We start from the raw sequence: 21,064 nt of genomic DNA on the forward strand, positions 1-21,064 counted from the left end.
AGAAAATCCAAGATTGACATTTCATTAGATACTATTTTAGGATTGTTTTTCTTGGTTTTAATAGAGTTCATTGAGAATGATTTTTCAACAAGCAAAGAGACATTAAACATGTAAATGTAAGACTTTTATTTTAGGAAAATGGTTGACTAGCTGAGTAGGTAAACCCATCCCAGCATGGAATCTCTGCAGTAATAGATTAAGAGTGAAAATCTTTTGAAAAGTCATGGTAAAGATGATAAATTAAGAAAAACCATCAGAGGGCAGAACTGATAAGAAAACACAAATCCAAAATAGATGAGGTTGAAGTCAGTGTTTGCTGTTTACCTGAACAGCATCTGCCAGTAGTTGGTAACCTTGAGCCTGAATTATAATGTTGCCTGCATGCATGGAGGCTGGAAAGAAAGTACTAATAGTATGAACTTGAGTTCCATAGAAGGCTGGATCGGAGATAACCTCAAAAATCTGAGACTTCTCTTCCCAGACAGCAACACCCTCAGTGACTGAACTTGAGGGAAAACACCCTTGCGGAGGAAATGTTAATACTTGTCTGTCTTCTTGCAATATTAATTATGCATTTTTATATTTTATCATGCTTTGACATCTTGGGGTCTTGCTGATCTTGGAGAGACTGTCCCTTCCAAGGATAGCTAATTGCTAGAGATAGCGAACAACTTGCCTATGAGCATACCTTTCATATGCAAGCCAAACAATCCTGTCTCTACCTTCAGCCACCTCCTTTATTAACTCTCACACACCATACCAATATTCTCCCTGCTCTAAATCACCAACCAGGTACTAGGTAACTAGAGACCACCACTATAGCCCAAGGCCTGCTGAAATTTTAAAAACAATTTCAATCTTGTACTTGCTCAGCTTGCCTACTCCCTTTGTTCCTGAAAACAAACAAAGAAAGAACACAATCACGGCTTTTGTCCATGTTTCCCTTTGTCCCTTCTGTCCCCTAATTGACCCTGGTGCTTCCCCAAGTGGCTTTGCATGGTGTGGCATGCCCTATCCTCTGGGGGACTGTGAGCAATAAACTATTCTTTCAAGGCAGTTATCTCCATGTCTGTCATTTTATCATACCTGATTAAAACAAATCCCAGGTACATATTAAAACATCTTGGCTTTGGGTAGAACAGAATGTAAAATTAAAAACAAATACAAAAACAATGAAAATCCTTTAAACTCCTAACCAGAAGCCCTTACATACATAGGTATGAGGCAAGAATCACATTGCCATGTGACTTCAAAACCCAAGTCAATAATTAAGTTAAAGTGATTCTGGATTGGTGATGGCCCCATGAGCTTGGCAAAAGGAGACAAATCTGCTATGGGGGAAAGAACTTAAACAATTTCCAGGCAATTTTTAGAGTTCCAGTGAGTATCATCTCACAACAAAATACCATTAAAAACATGAAGAAATAAGTCATAAACAAAGTTAGCAGAAATCAAATTAAATTAAATTCTCCTTTCCTCAGGGCCCAGTGGCTTGGAACTTCTGCTTATGGTGGAGGTAGAGAAAACAATTTCTCACAACCTTGTTCCTTTTCCAGGACTTAGTTCTCTGGTGCTGGGGTGGGAAGGAAGAAGGGTCAAAAAGCCGTTTCCATATGCAACTGCCCATAGTTGATTAGCTGATGTTTATTTTGTTCGTTGAAATTGCTCTTCCATTACTTAAGCAAACCCACCATGAGGTAGATTACTTATCCTTTTCTGTTTTTTGCAGCCACACTTCTATGGTAGGCATTCAACTGCTGGTTTTCTAAAGGGTAGATGTTTGTTGGTTCTGTGAAGGGTTCTAAGGAAGCCTTACCCTTTATAGTTCCCTAGCTTGGGAGAGTCAGCTGAGCCTTAACCACTTAACCTGCTCATTTCTGCTGTGGGAGGGGCATTCTATTACTTCGTGTTGAGAATTTTCTCTTCTAGTAGCTCTCTTGAAGTGAATTAATTTATCTTATTGATAAATTAATTTCTTTTTTTTTTAGACAGAGTCTCGCTCTGTCACCCAGGCTGTAGTGCAGTGGCAGTGGTGTGATTTCGGCTCACTGCAACCTCCACTTCCCAGGTTCAAGCAATTCTCTGCCTCAGCCTCCTGAGTAACTGGGATTACAGGTGCCTGCCACCAGGCCCAGCTAATTTTTTTTGTATTTTTAGTAGAGACGAAGTTTCACCATCTTGGCCAGGCTGGTCTTTAACTCCTGACCTCATGATCCACTCGCCTCGGCCCCCGCAAAAGTGCTGGGATTACAGGCGTGTGCCACCGTGCCTGGCCTGATAAATTAATTTCTAACCAGCACCTAAGGTGATTGTCAGAAATATCTGTATCCTTGCCATACAACAGAACAGGCATACAGGTTACCTCCCCACCTTCTCCTTGCTGTTTTCTCTCCTCGACATCTTTCTTGACTTTCTTTTCTCTCATCAGCAGCTGTAAGTCTAGGGCACCAGATATCCTGCTGGCTCAGTAGTTAGGAAATTTCACACAAGGGATGATCAGCAGTCACAACTTAGTGAAAGGGGTAATGGTTTTAGCAACCTCCATCTTGTAGGATGACAGAGAATATACTGGATGCTTCTCACCAATGGGAGGAGTAAGAGAAGCTGCTCCACAAATTCTCATTCCCGTCAATAATGACTTCTAGCCTGCCTTCATTTTATATAGTCCAGAGGAAGTCAGGAAGTAAAGGGTTGGAATGATGAAGAGCTCCAACTGTGCTGAAATAGTGCCCGTTAGCAAGCCTCTCTTGAATGTGATTGAGCCCACAGCTGGTAGTTTTCTGACTTTAGAATTTGACATTACTTGACATTAGACTGTGAATTCTTTCATCAATTCTGAGAAAATGCATTTGCATTATTTGGCTTCAGACTGTGGATTCTAGGCATTAATTCTGGGACAATAAGAAAGTTTTCTACCAGTATTCTACAACAGTGCTATAGTAACATAACTTATCATCAAAGAATAAAAATTTTCATTCGCATAAATATTAGCATATAAGTAACATCATTGAATTATCTGTACCATATTAAAACTAACGTTTGTAATGACAATTTAAGTTTTAAAATATGGAAAACTGGTTGTTGGAGATAGTATAAAAATATAAATAATATCAGAAATGAACCATAAAGGTAAGGCTTGTGCAGTTAAATATAGGTGTATTAGTCTGTTCTCATTCTGCTAATAAAGACATACCCAAGACTGGGTAATTTATGAAGGAAGGAGGTTTAATTGACTCACAGTTCCACATGGCTGAGGAAGCCTCACAATTATGGCAAAAGGAAAACAAGATACATCTTACATGGCAGCAGGCAAGGGAGCTTGTGCAGGTAAACTCTCCATTATAAAACCGTCAAATCTCGTGAGACTTATTCACTACCACGAGAACAGTATGGAGGAAACTGCCCTCATGATTCAATTATCTCCACCTGGCCCTGACCTTGACCCATGAGAATTATTACAATTCAAGGTGAGATTTGGGTGGGAACACAGCCAAATCCTATCAATGGGTAAGATCATTATTCTAGTTGCACAATTGTTCTGAATGAGTTGTGAAGAGAGCCATTCAAACTGAGAGATTCTGGGGTGTTAATTTCCTTTATGAATTCAATTTTATGCTTCTGAGATGTATCCTATTCTACACTACTTTGAACTTAGAGGGAAAAATCTTTTTAAATTTTCATTTCTAGTGTCTCTGTTTCTTAACCAGTTTAGTATAATAATAATATAAATTTTGGGTAGCTATGCAAAGTATTGTAATCCAGTCTTTCTATATATTAGTATAAGAAAACGGCAAGCTACTTCCACATAGAATATTGATCCAAAAGTATAATTAAGTAAAAAATCAATTTAAGGTCTCCTTCGCATCTGATGGCCAATGTTTAGTAAGATTTGTTTTTACTTAATGTTTATTTATTCATGAGTTCTTACTGATTTCATACTAATAGTTAATTTCAGACTTTTGTCTTTTAAGATTGATGTATACATGAACTACTCAAATTCATGTCAAGTCCAGTATCTTTCAAAACCATTATATTTCTTTAGAAAACAGAAAGAAATTGAGAAATTCTAATTTAAAATTATGACAAGAGCCTTATCCATTGACAAAATTCTCGATTATTGAAAAGCAAAGAGTAGTTAGAACAAAGTGAAGATTGATGTAATGCTCAGTATATATCTATGAATGAATTTATTAAACCTGTAGTTGCTGTAATTGGGAGAAACAATAGCTCTTGAAAATACAGCTAAGGTTTATGTATGACTCTTGCCTGGTGCAACAACTTAACAAGCTCTCTGAGGAGGGTTTATCACAAGTATCTGTATCATATAAATTGCTTCCAGCTGGATTAGCAATAGTTGGTCTGTTCCTGAAGTTTCTAGATGAAGTTAAAACAAAGGGCAATACTTTTCACAGTTCCACAAAGCCACACCCTGAAAAAGAGAAATCATTTTTAAAAGTTTTATTTTATGGAAGAAATGTGTCTTCAAGATACATTCCTAGAGCTTCATTTTGAAAATACCTGTTACCTTATGTATTATTCAAAAGCAAACATTCGTGAAACTCTTTTCAAATTACTTTGACCTTTTACTTTTCCACTGGCTATTTGGCCAGATAATTGATGTGACAGAGGCTTAGATTTTAACTGTTGTGTGGTGATAAAAATACAAGGGCTGATTTATCTTTGTGGTAGGATATTACTTATGACCACAGAATTTTAGATTGTCACCTGAGATCTTGGTTCCCTAAATTAGTAATTTTGCATTTTTTTCTAAAGTAATTAACTGATTAAAATGCATAGGACCTCTTTCCCAACCCACCTATTTAAAAACCCTATCATTCATGGAAAGAAACAAATCTTAATTTAAGTTCCTCAAGTTGCATTCTTCAGGTTTGAATATATAAAAGAAGAATGCAGAATTCTTTTTTGGCAAACACTATTGTTAACTGATTTCCTATTCTTCTTTTCCAGAAAACTCTAGTGGACGTATATGATTCATTTCAATAGGCTAAAAAACATTACTGTCATAAAAGTTCACTTTTGTTCATTTTTTATCATTTTGGAAAAGCTAAAATATTGTACATCATTATGTTATTTGTGAACATACTTTCCTATTCCAATGTTCAACATGCTTTAATGACTCAAGCATACACTTCTTGGGTCATCTGGTGTCCCTCTTCCTGCCACCTATAGTCTTGGAAGGGTTTAATGTATAAGCTAATGTCAATATCATGGTTTCTCATATTCTTTATTCCTAAAAACCTGGGCTTTTTGAAGTATAGCTGATTCAATGTTTTAAGATCAGATAAATAAGAATGGGCTTTAAATATCTTGATGTTTTCAAAAACAAGAATACTTTCAGCAGTATCAGAGGTGATATGGAAAAGGGCAAGGCTGGGGAGGAGGCCCTGGTCTGTGAGAAGGCTTCTCAGGACCCAGTGTATAAGGTAACATCAGAAAAGAAAATAAAAATGATTAAATTAAATTCAAAGAAGTTGTCTGTTAAAGCAGACATGATTCCATTATAAAACTGTATCAGGTGGGGCACCAGGGCTCACACCTGTTATCCCAGCATCTTGGGAGGCTGAGGCGGGTGGATCACCTGAGGTCAGGAATTTGAGACCAGCCTGGTCAACATGGTGAAACTGTGTCTCTACTAAAAATACAAAAAATTAGCTGGGCACGGTGGTGGGTGCCTGCAATCCCAGCTACCTGGGAGGCTGAGGCAGGAGAATTACTTGAACCCGGGAGGCAGAGGTTGCAGTGGCTGAGATTGCATCATTGCACTCCAGCCTGGGCAACAAAAGTGAAACTCTGTAAAAAAAAAAAAAAAAAAAAAAAACCAAAAAACAGAAACTGTATTAGTTCGTTCTTACACTCCTATGAAGAAATACCCTAAACAGGATAATTTATAAAGGAAAGAGGTTTAATTGATTCACAGTTCTGCAGGGCTGGGGAAGCCTCAGGAAACTTACAACCATCACAGAAGGGGAAGCAAACATGTCCTTCTTCACATGGCAGCAGCAAGGAGAAGTGCAGAGCAAAGTTGGGGGGAAAGCTTTTTATAAAGCCATCAGATCTCATGAGAATTCACTCACTATCATGAGAACAGCATGGAGGTAACTGCCACCATGATTCAATTACCTCCCACCCGATCCCTTCCGTGACACATGGGGATTATGGGAACTACAATTCAAGATGAGATTTGGGTGGAGACACAGCCAAACCATATAAAAAACGGAAAAAGCTCAAATTAAAAAGTTGTTGGGGCTTCCAAGGTGGCCGAATAGGAACAGCTCCGGTCTGCAGCTCCCAGCGAGATCGACATAGAAGACGGGTGATTTCTGCATTTCCAACTGGAAACAGTGGGAGCTCATTTTTTTCTGGTTGCTTGTGTAAGGCGGCTTTTGACTCAAGGTCTCACAGCAGTCTATGCTCTGGATGCTTCTCTAGTTTATTAGCATGTGGAGACTGGATATCTTCCAGGCATACAATGATTCTACTTCTATTAGGTTTCTTTCAGTATGAGGAAACACATTGTCTTCAGAGGACACCACATTCCACCAAAGCTGCACTTTCTCTGGAAAGTTATTTCTTATTCTGAGCTGAAATTTGACTCCCAGTAAGTTTAATTAGTCACCTATAGCAGTTTTAAAAACATTTTAATCTACTCATGAGCTTTAATGACTTTAAGCTAATGCCTCTTATACAGTAATGTGTTTAACATGATATGTTTAAATATGTCTGTTAGCAATTGTACTTTTATTAACTATGATAAATAAGAATAATATATTTCTATTATTAGCAATAATATTCTATCATAATTTGCACTTAGGTACTTATCATTTTATATTTTTATAAACACATAGGTACAGCAATTTCCCTGGCTTTGAGTCTCTCCAGGCTGTAGAATAAGTGTGAGGTATTGAAAGGAGAGAAGTAAGGTTGAACTCATCATTTGATTGATTTCAGGCTTTTTATTCTTTGTTGCTCTGTTAACCACCTACAGCCAAAGGATGAGGTTAGTCTCAGGTGGGACTCAGATGGGATGCATCAAGCTCGAGGGGATCAGTGACATCTATTTTTAAACATTATGATTTGTGAAAAATCAATTTTGCCTTTTGCTGCCTTGTTTTGATTTAGTCCAACTCTCTCTTTTTGTAGAAAACTAAGCCTCTGTACAAATGGCTGGTCTAAGAGCACCACAGCTTTCCTGCAAAGCTGTCATTTTTCTCATCTTAAAAAAACCCTGAAAAACCTGGTCTGACTAATAAAACACTGGTGTTTTGTTGTTGTTGTTTTTCTCTGTAGAGGATACACACCAGCAACATGAAGCCTCTAGCTTCCTATTTTGGTTTCTCTTATATATAAAGATTGCCTGTTTGATCTGGAGAAAGGGAGCAAAATAAATGAAATGAAGTTATTGATGTTTTTATGTAATTGGCATTTTCTCTCTTTTCACACACAATTATATGGAGTTCATTCTGTAATACTGGCTTAATCCCTGCTACTAGAGAATTTCAAAGACAACTCATGCTGTGAATGTGAGGTGAGAGCTAGGTGAATGACTAAAATAGGACAAATTTGACCCTATTGCTATTATTTATAAGAGCTATAGTAGAATCGTATCTTGAAGGATACTTCAAAGTTCTCTAAAGAAAAAATAAATAATAATAGGAACACTACTAACAGTACATTTTCTAGGATAAAGGCATGTTAGATCATTTGAGAATAGTTAATTGAAATGACAGACTTTAGAAGTCAGGTTTCAGAAATGTATAGACAATGCTTTTTAGTGTAAAAGAAAAGACAGCAACTACCAGGTAAATTTTCAAGGATTTATTTGGCAGTATTTCATGAGCATGTACAGCATCCAAATAAGCTAATAAAATGCTTCAACTCAGTAAACAGCTGCTTACAAAGGAATTTTAAAGATAAATGTCAAAAGAGAAAGATGCTTTAAAGGTTAAATAAATCGTGGAGTAAATTAGCATTAATAACAAGTTATAAGGAAATTAGAACATTTTTCACAGTGTTCACTGTTTCATAATGAACTGATCACAACAAATAAATCTTGATGAAAAGCAAGATTTATTTATGAATTGTAAAGAAAACAAAATAATTTATAGTAGAAATAATGGTCAAAAGGTGGTTAGAGGGAAAAGGAGAAATATAGTATATTAATAACCTGAAGTTCATTAAAATTTTTACTTTGTTTTTAGTAAGAATGAGTAGGCAAAACTTACAAGTGAAGTTAGATAACAAATAGCTATTATTTCTTCAAAGTCAGTTATCTTAAGACAATTAAAAATAATTCAAAATATATGCTACAAAAATTCTCCCGTAACACAGTGTTAATTAGGTAATATGACAAATGCATCAACACCTTAAAATTAGTGGAATATGATTTAATAAACTACTTTTTGCTTGAAAGGATTAGTGTAGTTTGATAGAAAACAGTGCTACATCTCTTTATTCACAAGTATTTAAATTTTATATTAATTTTACTTACAAAAATGATCATGTATATAAAATAGGAAAAATGCAGGCAATCAGAAAATGATATTCACTAATATAACTCATAATTCACAAAGCACAGCCTTGTATATTATTTTATTGTGCAGGGTAGTAACATGAATTCACTTAAAACAAATTGGCATCCTGTCAGTATATGCCTTTTTCCACTAGGAAACATAACAAGACAAATGTTTGAGCTGCAAACACATTTTCTTATTTAACAGCCACTAACAGCCATAATTAGTTCTTGGAAACTGTAATCCAATCAAGTGTGATTATAATTAAATATATACACACAAAGATAATTATGAATCTTTCTGGCAATAGTAAATAAAGTCATCTATTGTTGAAATATGATCACTATTTTTGACTATTGGTAAAAGTATTAATTTCTGGTCAACAGTCATTTTCACTCTTAGATTAGGCTGAAATATAAGTGGCTATGTGGAAATATGCATCCTAGTATAAAAGTTTGCCCAAAGATTTGATTAATGATAGGTACAGAGACTCTAATTTATTAATTTCAACATATGAGTTTGGTTTTTAAAAATATTAAAGAGATTATAATTACTGAACAAGGGAGGAGGGAAAATAAAGATGACAAAGAGAAAAGAGCCAGAGAAGCAGGGAGAGGTGAATAGGCAGAGGAAATAGGGATGGGGTGGAGTGGAGCAATGCAGAGACAGACAAGGATAGTCACTGCAAAGGTAAGAACAATAGAGAAGAATTCAAGGGGAATCATGTTACCTCCATAGAAGACCCTATAATCAGAAAGCCATAAATATGGGACCAACTATTTAATTTATTTGATAGGAATTGAGGTTAGACTGTAATATTGGACATGACTCAATTCTGAATTCAATGCATATGCAGATTTTATTGCACTTACCATTCAATATGATTATTCACATCACCTTTGTTTCATAATTTAATTTTTAAAAACAGGATTTGAACTATTAAAAATTATAAAATTAATTACATTCAGCTTCAACCTGTTTAAACAAACCTGCTAGCATGACTCCTGCTGGTAGTCATCTAAACATGTATTGGGGTTGGATATTTAGGTCCCAGGAATTTCTGCATGTTGGTTAATATGATTTAAAAAAAAAAAGAAAAAGAAACATAGAGTGGGTAAATTAGGCCTTTTTGTTCTGTGTTTCATGTTAATTGAATGCTACAGTGTGCAAGACACTCTGCTAGGCATGTATTAGTTTTATTCCTGGATTTGGGCAAATATCTGGGAGTGGAATTGCTATGTCATATATATATATATATATATATATATATACATATAGACTCCGGTAGTGGTGAGAAGTATAACAAACACAGGGAAGTACATAAACTCTAGCTATATAGCTATATAGCTTAATGAATTTTAGAAAACTGAACATATACCCACAAGCAGCACGGAGATAAAAACATTAGCAGAACCCCAGAAGCCCCACTTGTGCCCTTTCTAGTAACCCCTCAACACGTTCCCCTCAATAGAATAACACTCCATTATATGAGAATATCACAATTTATTTACTCATTCTCTTGCTGATGAATAATTGAGGGTGCTTTTCAATGTTAGGATACTATAAATAGTGCTTCTATGAATTATACCTTCACATAACTTTTGGTGAATATCTATACAAGCATTTCTCCAGGGTATATTCCTAGGAATGAAATTTCTGGGTTATAGGAATATAAATGTTAAACTTTCATTGATACAGCCAAAACATTTTCTGGTGTGGTTATATTAGTTTACACTCTCACCAACACTCCCACTCAGTTGTTCCACATACTTACCAACACTTGGTATTATCTTTTTCATTTTAGCCTTTCTGATATAAATGTAGTGGCATAGCATTACGATTTTAATTTACATTTCTCTAATGCCTAATGATTTTGAGCACATTTTCATATATTTATTGTGCATTTGTGTATCACCTATTGTGAGGATCCTTTCCATTATTTTCTCTTATTGATTTGTAGGAGTTCATTATATATTCTGGAGACTTTTTGTTATATTTACTGTGAATAATTATTCTAGCCAGTGGCTTGCATTTAGCAGCTTTTCTGAGGAATAATTTACATGTCATACAGTTGCCCATTGTAACTATACAGTTCAGTGATTTTTTTAGTACATTATGCAGTTATGCAATCATCCCTACGATTCAGTTTTAAGGTACCTCCTTCACCCTGAAGTTTCCCTCATTCCTGTTTTCTGTCAGTACATGCTCCAACTTCCATCTGCAACCACTGATCTATGTCAGAAAGTGAATATTCTCATGTTTCTGCATAGTTAGGACTTTCTGACAAATGTTACTGGCACCTGGGTTAAAGGACAAGCTTGGACGTTAAGGGGTGTTAGATACGGAATTATCTGTTCTTAAAGAGTAATAAAACTTAACTTCTGTCAGAGCCAACAGCTTGCATTTTGGGGTACTTTCCCCTCTCTTTTCTTCAGAACATTCATTTACAGTCCAAAGGATTGTAAAAGACCAGGGAGCAAATGTTTCTCAGGAAGGGAGGAGAGGGAGGACATTTTATATATATATATTTCCAGATTCATAATTTTAGGTTTCCTCTCCTATGATGCGACCCCTGTACATGTAGTCCTAAACATGTGGCTCTCCTTGCATCACCTGTGCGACACTGCTGCAGTTATTGCTGTAATGAACAATGATGACTCTGAGTTCCAGAAACTTCATGCTTGCATTCAGGATAACAAGGAATAAATACAGATCATAAAAACTTACCAAGTTTACTGACAAGCATGAGATCCTGTTTGAAACGTGGTTTTCTGAAAGACATAGAGGATGGCCCCCAGGCTAACAGGATTTGAAAGAAGACAGCAAGAGCCAACAGCAGACAGATTGAAAGGATTGGAAGACAATTGTTGGTCGAAGGCTGGGGGTAGGTTGGAACAAGCAGCCCACATGGTTTTAGGTTTTAGAGAAGGCTTTTAGTTTTTGCCCTCTCTTCCTAGCAAGAGAAGAAAGGATCTAGGAATTCTCAACGTTGGGCTTTGGGTGGGTGGGTAGAGAATGTGAGAAATCTATGTTGTTCACTCTCCTATGTAAGAGAAGAAATACCCAAGGTAGGCTTTGGATAGGTCCCGAATAGAAGTTACCTTGTTCACTGCTCTCTCTTCTAGGCAGAAAGAGAAAGGATTAATTAGTTCCCAAAGCTGAAGCAGGCTTTGGACATTGCAGCTGCTAAACTGCTTGGACCTGAAGGGAGCGGTATCTCACTTACTCAGGTGGGAACATTTTGTTGGCTTCCTGATCGCTCACTTCCACTCTGATCTCAGCTCCTTGAAGGTTTTGGGGTGGGGCTCAGGTCTTCTCGTCACCAGAAGGCGGAGATAGCTCTACACACTCATCCCTTTATGCTGGGAGAACTTTGGAAGGGAGGAATTCACTTGCTGATACCTCTGTTGGACATAGGTATAACGTGCCTAGTTCTGTGGCAGAAACGGATGTGGGACTCAGGTATGGAGAAGGGTGCCAAGAAAGTAAAATGCGGAGTTATGGTTGCATATGAGTTCAGAAAGAAATAGCCCTAGCACAGCCAGGATGCTGAGAAGTGCAGAGGCAAGGGGCCAAATAAAAAGGTAAGGGGAAAAACCTCTCCACCCACCTGCCTCACCTAGTCTCCACTGCCACTGCAGCCGCCATTGCTCCCAGCTGGGAGAGAGCAGGATTCCTCAGCAGCTGTGACCTTAATCTCTGAAACACTATGTTAACTGTTAGGACTTGGAGCAAAACTTGGAGAAAAGGAAAAAAAAGTTTAGTAAAACACTGTATTGTTTTGTTGCTACTATGTCTGACTGTATAGTAGAAATAACTGCAGGACTTTTTATGCTTGTAATTCCCCACCTCATAGGTGCTAGAGGGGATTATTTAATTAAGAATAGCTAAAGATAGAGAAGTTTTAGTGGGATTTGCCTTAGAGACAGAATAACTCTCTGACTGAGGACTTAACGCTATTTGCCCAAAGGGAGCCTCTGGAAATTCTGGTGATGATGACATAAAAAATATGGTTTCAGATACTAAATTAAATCAAGAGTTTTTTAAAAACCTTGGTTATAAAAAGGTTTTTTTCTCACAGTTGTTTAGGATTTAGAAGGTCAGCTGAAGGTATTCCCTGTTCATAATTCTCAAAGTTGAAGGACTTTAATTCTTAAAGCATTGTTTCTAGAGAGATTAATATGAGAGAAGTGATATTAAAAATTATTTTTGGATTTTTATACTGAAAGACAAATTTTACTTTTCTTTGATTATGCAATAAGATGCTCTCTACTTATAATTATTGGCTGAAGAATTTCTACAAAGAGTGGATAGGTAGACATTTCTAATAAGCCTTTGTTATTCTCTTGTTTGTTTTTCAATTATTGGGATTGATTTTATCTAAAATTGCATAAAACATCTGACAAAAAATGTTATAGGATTGCAGTAAATTTGAGCATAAGGCAATTTCAACTCATAGATATGAAATTGAAAGTTAGGTAAATATGTTCAAATCTACCTAATCCCCAAAGGCAACATTCAGGTTCTGTGCTTTAAATAATATTATGTTTAACCAATGAATCAACCAAATTCATAGAGATGCTATGACTAGTAAAATATTTAAGAAAAATATATCTTTAAAAAAGCAGAATTTCTGCTCTGCCAAATTGGAGAGGTTTGTAATAAAATACCCAAGGATGTGAGGTATATTCCATTTGGCTTTATAATTCTATGAAGACATAGAGGTTTATTTTCTAATTATATTTTTTTCCTTTCACGATTTGGTACAAAAAATTATTGACAATTTAAGCCATCATCTATTTTTTTCTGGGAACTCATTTAAGCTAATGTATTCTGTAATATTCCAAGTAGTGTTAGAATAATCATGTTCTATCCTGTTATGTAATAAAGATGATAGATAAAATTTGCTCTCAATTTTGTGTAATTTTTGCTTCACTTTTGCTGTAACACCCTGTTGCTATAACTATACATTATTAGAGTTAGTTTTTTATAGTGTTAGAAATTTCTGCATTTCATATCATTGCTGTTGAAGGTATTAAGGATGATTAGTTCTATTTTTCAACAATGAAATCCCTGTACCAGAAATAGAAAGTGGAAACTTAGGCAAATGTGGTTGAACATATGGATAAATGTGATTATCTTATGTATTCACTCAAAAACATTGAGTGCTAAGTATAAGTAAGTAGGACATCATTTTATATACTGGCCATGCATATGTAAACAGAACTTACAGAAATCACTTTTCTTAAGAAGTTTATATTCTAGGGGAATGAAACAGACAACAAGGAAAACTTGTGAGTAAACTCTGAAGGATATTAAATGCTAATGAGAAAGATCAAGCAGGAAAGTGGGGTAGCCATGGTGGGAGGATGGTGGAGATGAAGTGTTTGATTATGGGTTCATGGCTGCATCTTCTAGGAGAATGTGCACTACCACCTGAACGTAGGGGCACTACCCGAAGGCAAGGACTCTGCGTGATGTCACTTGCCATCACATCCCGATGCACACCATTACATGGGGCACTTAACAAATGCTGAAAGAATGGATGGATAAACTTGGTGTAGAATGAATCCTCTCCTTATCCTGATCTACTCTTTTTTCACACTACTTTATATGGTATATAATGTTATAATTAGTTATGTTTATTATTTATTGTCTGCTTCACTCAGCTAGAAGATAACCTGCCCAAGGGTAAGAATTTTTATTCATTTCATACACTGATATATCCCAAGATCCTAGAACATTGCCTGAGAGAGTAAGATTCAGCAAGTATTTGTTGAATGAATGAATGAACTCTATGAAGTCATTGTATGAAGAAATAATTTAGCTATTAGTTTACCATAGAGGAATTGTGCTGCTTTTGGCAAGGAAATTTTTTCCTGCCAACATCACACATTCTGCTACTGACAAATTCACAATTTGTATATTCAAAAATGGTATGAATAAAATGCTTAGGAAGCTGATCCTGATGCAAAATTCATGTGCCTTAGAAAATCAAGAAACACCTGCACTTGAAAATACATAGCATTTTTAGTTATATTAGCTTAAACCTGGAAACAACCCAAGTGTCCATTAACATGTGAAAAGATAAAAAATGGCATATCTATATAATAAAATACTGTTCAGTAATATAAAGAAATAATGTGGAGATGTGCACACTAATATGGTATATTCTCAGAGAGGAATGTTGAAAGTACAAAAAAGTATTATTATTCAACTATCAATGACAGTGTTCCTCTGTTCTTAAGAATTTTAAAAGGGGTCTGGTCAAGAAAACAAAAATATCCATTCAATTTTTAGAAAAAAGGAAGAAAGAGTATGTAAAAACAGATGAAACAAGTTCTTTAGTTAGACTTGAAATTTGACAGACCTGAGGTAGATGTTTTCACTGGCTGAAAGGTACTACAAATATTTTTGTTGTTGATGTTTTCATTGGAAAAAAGTTTTTATATCCCTTCTCAACCCAGAAACATAGCCATATTTAAAAATTATTTTCTGACAAAGCTAATGAGAGTTTCTTTTGAAACCCTAAGAAAGATCAGAGGTTTAAAAGAGGTGCAGTTGACACTTGAAAGAACCACAGGCAGCCTAGAAACACATCCTGAAGATCACAGTTTAGGAAGCTAACACCTGAGAATGAATTCCTCATATTAACATGGCATCAGTGATTAGGGCACAAAACTCAAGGACACAGTGTTTTCCTTCCTGGCCATCTTGAAATTCCTAGTGATTTGCTGCCAGCATTTTTAGAAACATTTTTGTTCATGACTTATACATGACTATTAGATTATATTTTAATTTCTTGAGGGCAAGACACTGAGACTTCTTGTAAACCACATCCTGCCTAGAGCCCTGGGCAGGTGGCAGGTACTCTCTAAAACAGTGATCAACATCCATGAAGCCATTTCCAGTAGAACACTGTGGGCTAAATTATTTTCACCGAGAAGATTATAATCATTTATAGAGAACTTAGAATTACATCACAATAGGTGATACCTACTGGTATTTCTTAATCCTAATTTGCCTCTTTGCTTCTTTTTTTGTCTTTCTAGGAACTGCTAGAAGATTCTATGTTTACACTATGTTTCCAATAACAGTATAGTTCCTCAGAACCCTAGTCCTGTGCATTGTGCCACAGACAGCAATTTTGTGGTGAAATTATGAAATACTGTATAACATTTTCCTTCTGTCAGGGTTACAATACAAGCTAAGATTTTAAAAACTCTAAAAGAAAAACCTGCATTAAAGTGACTCCTTTGACGTTCTTTAACCCAGCATCTCCCAAACTTACTTTCTTCAGAACTCTTTTTTAGTGTAAAGATGTCTATTTTTAAAAAATGTATAAGATGCCATCTATTTTAAGACATGTTATTTATGTGCCACCAGGAAAGAAAAACATGAACAATATGCCTTTATTTTTAAGACTCATTTAAAAGATACTGTCGACAAAACACAAACTTTAGGAAATACAACTTTACACTATAAAATAAAATGGAGCCATATATTCTAGAAATAAAATATTAAAATTAAAATCATTTAAATCATCTTACCCAATTTAGTAATTTCAGTACTAGATTATAGATTCTTTTATACATTTTCAGAAACTGTGAGCTGTGATATAAATGGATTATATCAGTCCTTTGAGTTGTGATATAAATGGATTATATCACAGTCCTTTGAGCTGTGATGTAAATGTATTTAATGGTATGCTGTCATACCACCACACACATTTTCAGATCACAGTTATAACTTCAAAGATCATAATTCTAGCTATCTGTGACTTTTCAAGTGTATACTGTAAGCTTCAAGGCCTCTGCATTAGGAGAGGGCACTTCAAAGAAAACACCAGGGTCTACAGGATCCACACCAATCTATGCTCATTGATGACTCATGATAAACTTCATTACTGATAATACTCCTTTAATTCTCCTCATGACGTTTGCATGTGGGGTTTCCAAGCAAGGTTACCTACTCCAGGCAGGATCCGTATCTTCCATTTCTCTGTATCTCCCCACAGTGTCCACTTTGTATAAGAGTAAGGTTATTACTTTTAATGGGAAAAACCGCAACTAGTTTTGCACCAACCTAATATAAATGTTAGTTATTATTATGGGAAAATCTTTCTCCATGTCATAGCCAAGGGGAAGCATCTATCTGTAAAATCATATTATATTACTGTGGTTGTTAGCAAACCATTCCTTCAATTGCCTATTAGTAAAGATTTTTATTTTTTAGGATGAATGATACAATTTTAGCTAGAAGTTAGATCAGAAAAGCCACAGTAAATTTTCTAGTGCCATAAAGTAAATCATTTTAATAATTAAGATACATAAATAGTTTATGATAGAAACAATAAAGTTGTCTCAACTCTGCACAAACACTGAATTTCCAAGTAATTTGTAAGGAATATATTCATCTTATTACATTCAAAATCTTGGTTGAACAATGATGATTATAAAGTTTTCTGAATGATGTTTTTTATAGTCTGAATTCACACAGTATTACATTAATTTATAGTATTACAGTGCTTGGTAATTTGAAGAAATGAAATAAAATTCTTCTAATGGTATGCAGGAAATAAAAATAAAATAAAGTCATTTGCATAACTTTTTATAAAAACAACAAAATATTTTTCTGTAAAAATAAATTAGGTTTTTTATACTGAAATGTTCTTCTAGTAAAGTGTTTAGAAAATAGTTACATTCATTGTGGGCAGTGTGCTCAAACATTCTTATTTGCCATTCCCTCATGCATGGTAAAATGAGGTGCAAGCCGTTCACATGTGAGAAAAACAGCTTTTCACAGGAAAAGAAACATATATATATATATATATATAAAATAGAATTAATTAAAAAACCCAAGTGTCATATGACAGACATACAAAAATTCACCAAGAAAATATATTCTTCAAGGCCTTTGAGGTGACACAGTCTTTGACTGTAATTTATCAAAGGTAGTTTTAATCATGCTACCCTGTAACTTCCATCAAATTAGCATGCTTGCGGATGGTAGGTTATTGTTCTCCTCCTATAATTTAAAGCAGTGTTTGGTCAGTTGACTGAAGCACAGCAGTGGAACTCAGGACTCACCACGTTTTCTAAAGGAGCAAGAGAAATAAACATCTCCACTCTCTCTAAGTGTGGCTTGCAAGAGTAGCACCTTGGCACTGAGCAGGACAGTTTTCAGTGTGGCGGCCAGGTGGCAGAAGTCTCTGGAGTGGCACAGCATGAAAACAAGCCTGACGCTTAGGCCAGCGATATTATCGAGCCAAATTTGCTGGTTTACCTAGGAAACAGATGAAAGATAAGAACTGATTAAAGTTTAACCAAACAGGAAATATTTGTGCTTATCCACAAGTAACACCTGAATGGCAAGTTGAACCTGAGACTGCTTTCTGCTGTTTCTTCTTTTTTTTGCTTTTCTTTTGCTTTTTCTCAGCCTGATTTTTGCTTGGCTTCTTTTTCTTGGTTTCCTCTTTATACCATGGTCCCCAGACCCCTCCATTGAGCCTAGGGTTACTTCTGGGGTCTTTGGGGGGATACCTGACCGGCACTGCAGTTTTGTTGAACTGTGAGAGCCTCCGTAGGAGCTTCTTCACGATTCCTGGATACCTGTTAGATAGGTCCACCCTCTCATATGGGTCGGCTGTGATGTTGAAAAGCCATACACTTTTGCCAGTTGACAAGGTGATCCTTTCATTGTGCCACCGGTTCGGTCCCAGGTTGCTGAAAGACTGAGGGGGGACCCAGTCGCTGTAGCCAGGATTTCCTGTAAGCAATTTCCAGTGCTGCACTCTGATGGCTGACTGGATTGCAGTGTTCCAGATCCCATAGCCTGCTGCCCAGGAGCCATTTTTTGCCTTGGTGTATATGGGGTCAATGTTATGCAAAATATCTACTCGGGGTGAGCGAAGACCCTCACTTATGGTCTCCCAGATATCATAGCCATCTAGTTGAATGTCCTCATCAATCTGTCCTTCAGCCAGTGAAATGAGAGTGGGGTACCAGTCAGTGATGTGCACGAGTTCCTTACACACTGTTCCCTTGTTTTTCAGAAGTGGGCTATGCACAAAGCCTACAGCCCGGATCCCTCCTTCCCAATACGTTCCTTTGCTACCTCTGAGAGGCCAGTTACTCCCTCCTGCCGTAGGCTGGCCACCATTATCTGAAGAGTAAATGATAATGCTGTTGTTATAGAAACCATAAGTCTTTAGAGCCAATGTCACGTTGTTGATTGCTTCATCTAAGCAGGAAAGCATGGCAGCATATCTCCTCCTGTTTATGTTGATAATGGATCGGTAGTGTTCAAAATACCTGCCAGGAGCTTGCAGTGGTGAATGAACAGCTTGATAGGCAATATATAAAAATATAGGCTTTGTGGGGTTATGGGAAGCTAAGATTTGCTGTACTCTCTGAGTGTACATCTGTGTGGAGTATATGCCATTGTCATAGTCCCAGGCAGCATTGTCGTTTTCATACAAGTCATAGCCACACATCCCAGGACTGTCACATTTGTAGTGTGTATAGTAATCCCCACTTCCCAAAAGGGAACCAAAAAAGGTATCAAATCCTCTTCTGGTGGGCATGCATTCTTTTCTGTAAAAACCCAAGTGCCATTTTCCGACCATATGCGTTGAATATCCAACCTCCTTCAGTTTCTGAGGTAGGGTGGCATTGTCCAGAGGTAAACAGTTGGGTTGGGTAGGTCTTATGATAGAATGTTGAAGTCCGGTGTGTATCTGATACCTTAAGAAAAGAGAAAAAAATTGTTATCAGGGCAGGATAAAAGAGATATTCTACATAAAACAATGATCCCTAAATTAAAAAATGTTTCTATGGGCATCATTGTTAAATTATAATTGACCCCAATGATAAATGACCAATTCAGCATTTCTGCTCTTTACTCACAAGTCTTACTCTAATTAACTTCCTATTTAACATTTGAAATACATTTCAATCTAAGCCAGTACTTTTGAAACTAAAATTTTGCCACTTATCTCAAAAGTCTTTTTGAGACGGAGTCTCGGTCGTCACCCAGGGTGGAGTGCAGTGGCATGATCTCGGCTCACTGCAACTTTCACCTCCCAGGTTCAAGCGATTCTCCTGCCTCAGCCTCCCCAGTAGCTGGGATTACAGGCATGCACCAACATGCCCAGATTTTTTTTTTTTTGTATTTTTAGTAGAGACAGGGTTTCACCATGTTGGCCAGGCTAGTCTCGAACTCCTGACCTCAAGTGATCTACCTGCCTTGGCCTCCCAAAGTGCTGCGATTACCGGTGCGAAGCCACTGTGCCCAGCCTCAGAGTCTTTTAAAGTTCTTATAGTGGAATTAATTTGAATACACTTTAATCTCTTAATTACATGACTGAAAACTGACAAGGTAAGAGAAAAGATATACAGAATCAGAGTGTTATTATTATTATTGCTTTTAACCTAGGGGCCTTCTAAATCATTAGCTCCTAGTTTCCTGAGATCATTTATTTCAAGCTAACTCTTAAGTACTAAAAATACAAGGAAAAATTAAGAAAAATCTCCTGTTTGATTGTAAAACAATAGTTCATTCTTTTTTTTGAGACGGAGTCTCGCTCTGTCGCCCAGGCTGGAGCGCAGTGGTGTGATCTAGGCTCACTGCAAGCTCCGCCTCCCGGGTTCACGCCATTCTCCTGCCTCACCCTCCGGAGTAGCTGGGACTACAGGCGCCTGCCACCACGCCCAGATAATTTTTTTGTATTTTTTAAAATTAGAGACGGGGTTTCACTGTAGCAGCCAGGATGGTCTCGATCTCCTGACCTCGTGATCCGCCCACCTCGGCCTCCCAAAGTGCTGGGATTGCAGGCGTGAGCCACCGTGCCTGGCCCTTAATCTCTAATCTGTTAGATCTCTGAAACGAGAAAGAGTTTTCTGACTACACAATACACTATTGTTTAAAAATCATTTTAGAATAAATGTTTTAGCTAGTGCTACAAATTATATTTTTCCAAAAACAACAGGTAATAAGTCCTTATGTATGTTTCCCAGTGTCTCTTTTTAAAAAACTATAATCACTTATAAAATAGTCTAAGAAAGCATAACACTTTCTAATATGTTAAAAATTAAGTGAATGTTAATTTCTTGCATTTTTCTCTTTCCAGTGGCATTTGCCAAGGGCGTTTTCCAAGAAGGGGTTATTATTACACAAGTGTATGAATTTTCACTTGGGCCACGATATACTAGTTAGTTTCTGACATTTAAAAATTGATTCTATAGTTATAAGTTGAAAAATACTTTTAAAATAGAAAATATAAAAATGAAAACAAAATTAAGGTTGCAGAAAATTGTCAGGGTAAATATGTAGATAATCTTGGAATCAAATTACAAAAAAAATATTGAGGTCAAAAGCAACTTTTTTCACAGTGATTTAACCTGAAAGGCCAACATGTTATACATGCCTTGGATGAATAGTTCAATTTATTTTTAATGTTTTAATGATAGCATGATGAAACTATGAGCTTTTTGAAGTGTTAATTGCAACACACACTGATGTTTCTGTGGGCA

The 21,064-nt window shown here is 36.4% G+C and overlaps 1 protein-coding gene across 3 annotated transcripts in view; it reads right to left on the reverse strand.

Moving 5' to 3' along the window:
* Positions 1-15,921: 15,921 nt before the first annotated feature.
* ARSJ (arylsulfatase family member J) overlaps positions 15,922-21,064 on the reverse strand; it is a 77,980-nt gene continuing 72,837 nt past the window's right edge. The window contains exons 2-3 of one of the 3 annotated variants that reach the window (XM_009448175.5): positions 17,913-19,276; positions 15,922-17,816 (exon numbers count right to left, since the gene is read on the reverse strand). In XM_009448175.5, coding sequence (XP_009446450.1) covers positions 17,791-17,816; positions 17,913-19,276 — 1,390 coding nt within the window. In that variant the 3' untranslated portion in view covers positions 15,922-17,790. Of the gene's footprint in view, positions 19,277-21,064 lie in introns of all 3 variants that reach the window. The other 2 variants (XM_009448176.5, XM_024356259.3) reach the window with 2 other exon arrangements.

The sequence above is a fragment of the Pan troglodytes genome, chromosome 3 (assembly GCF_028858775.2).
Source record: "Pan troglodytes isolate AG18354 chromosome 3, NHGRI_mPanTro3-v2.0_pri, whole genome shotgun sequence".
In the NCBI taxonomy this organism is placed as follows: Eukaryota; Metazoa; Chordata; class Mammalia; order Primates; family Hominidae; genus Pan; species Pan troglodytes.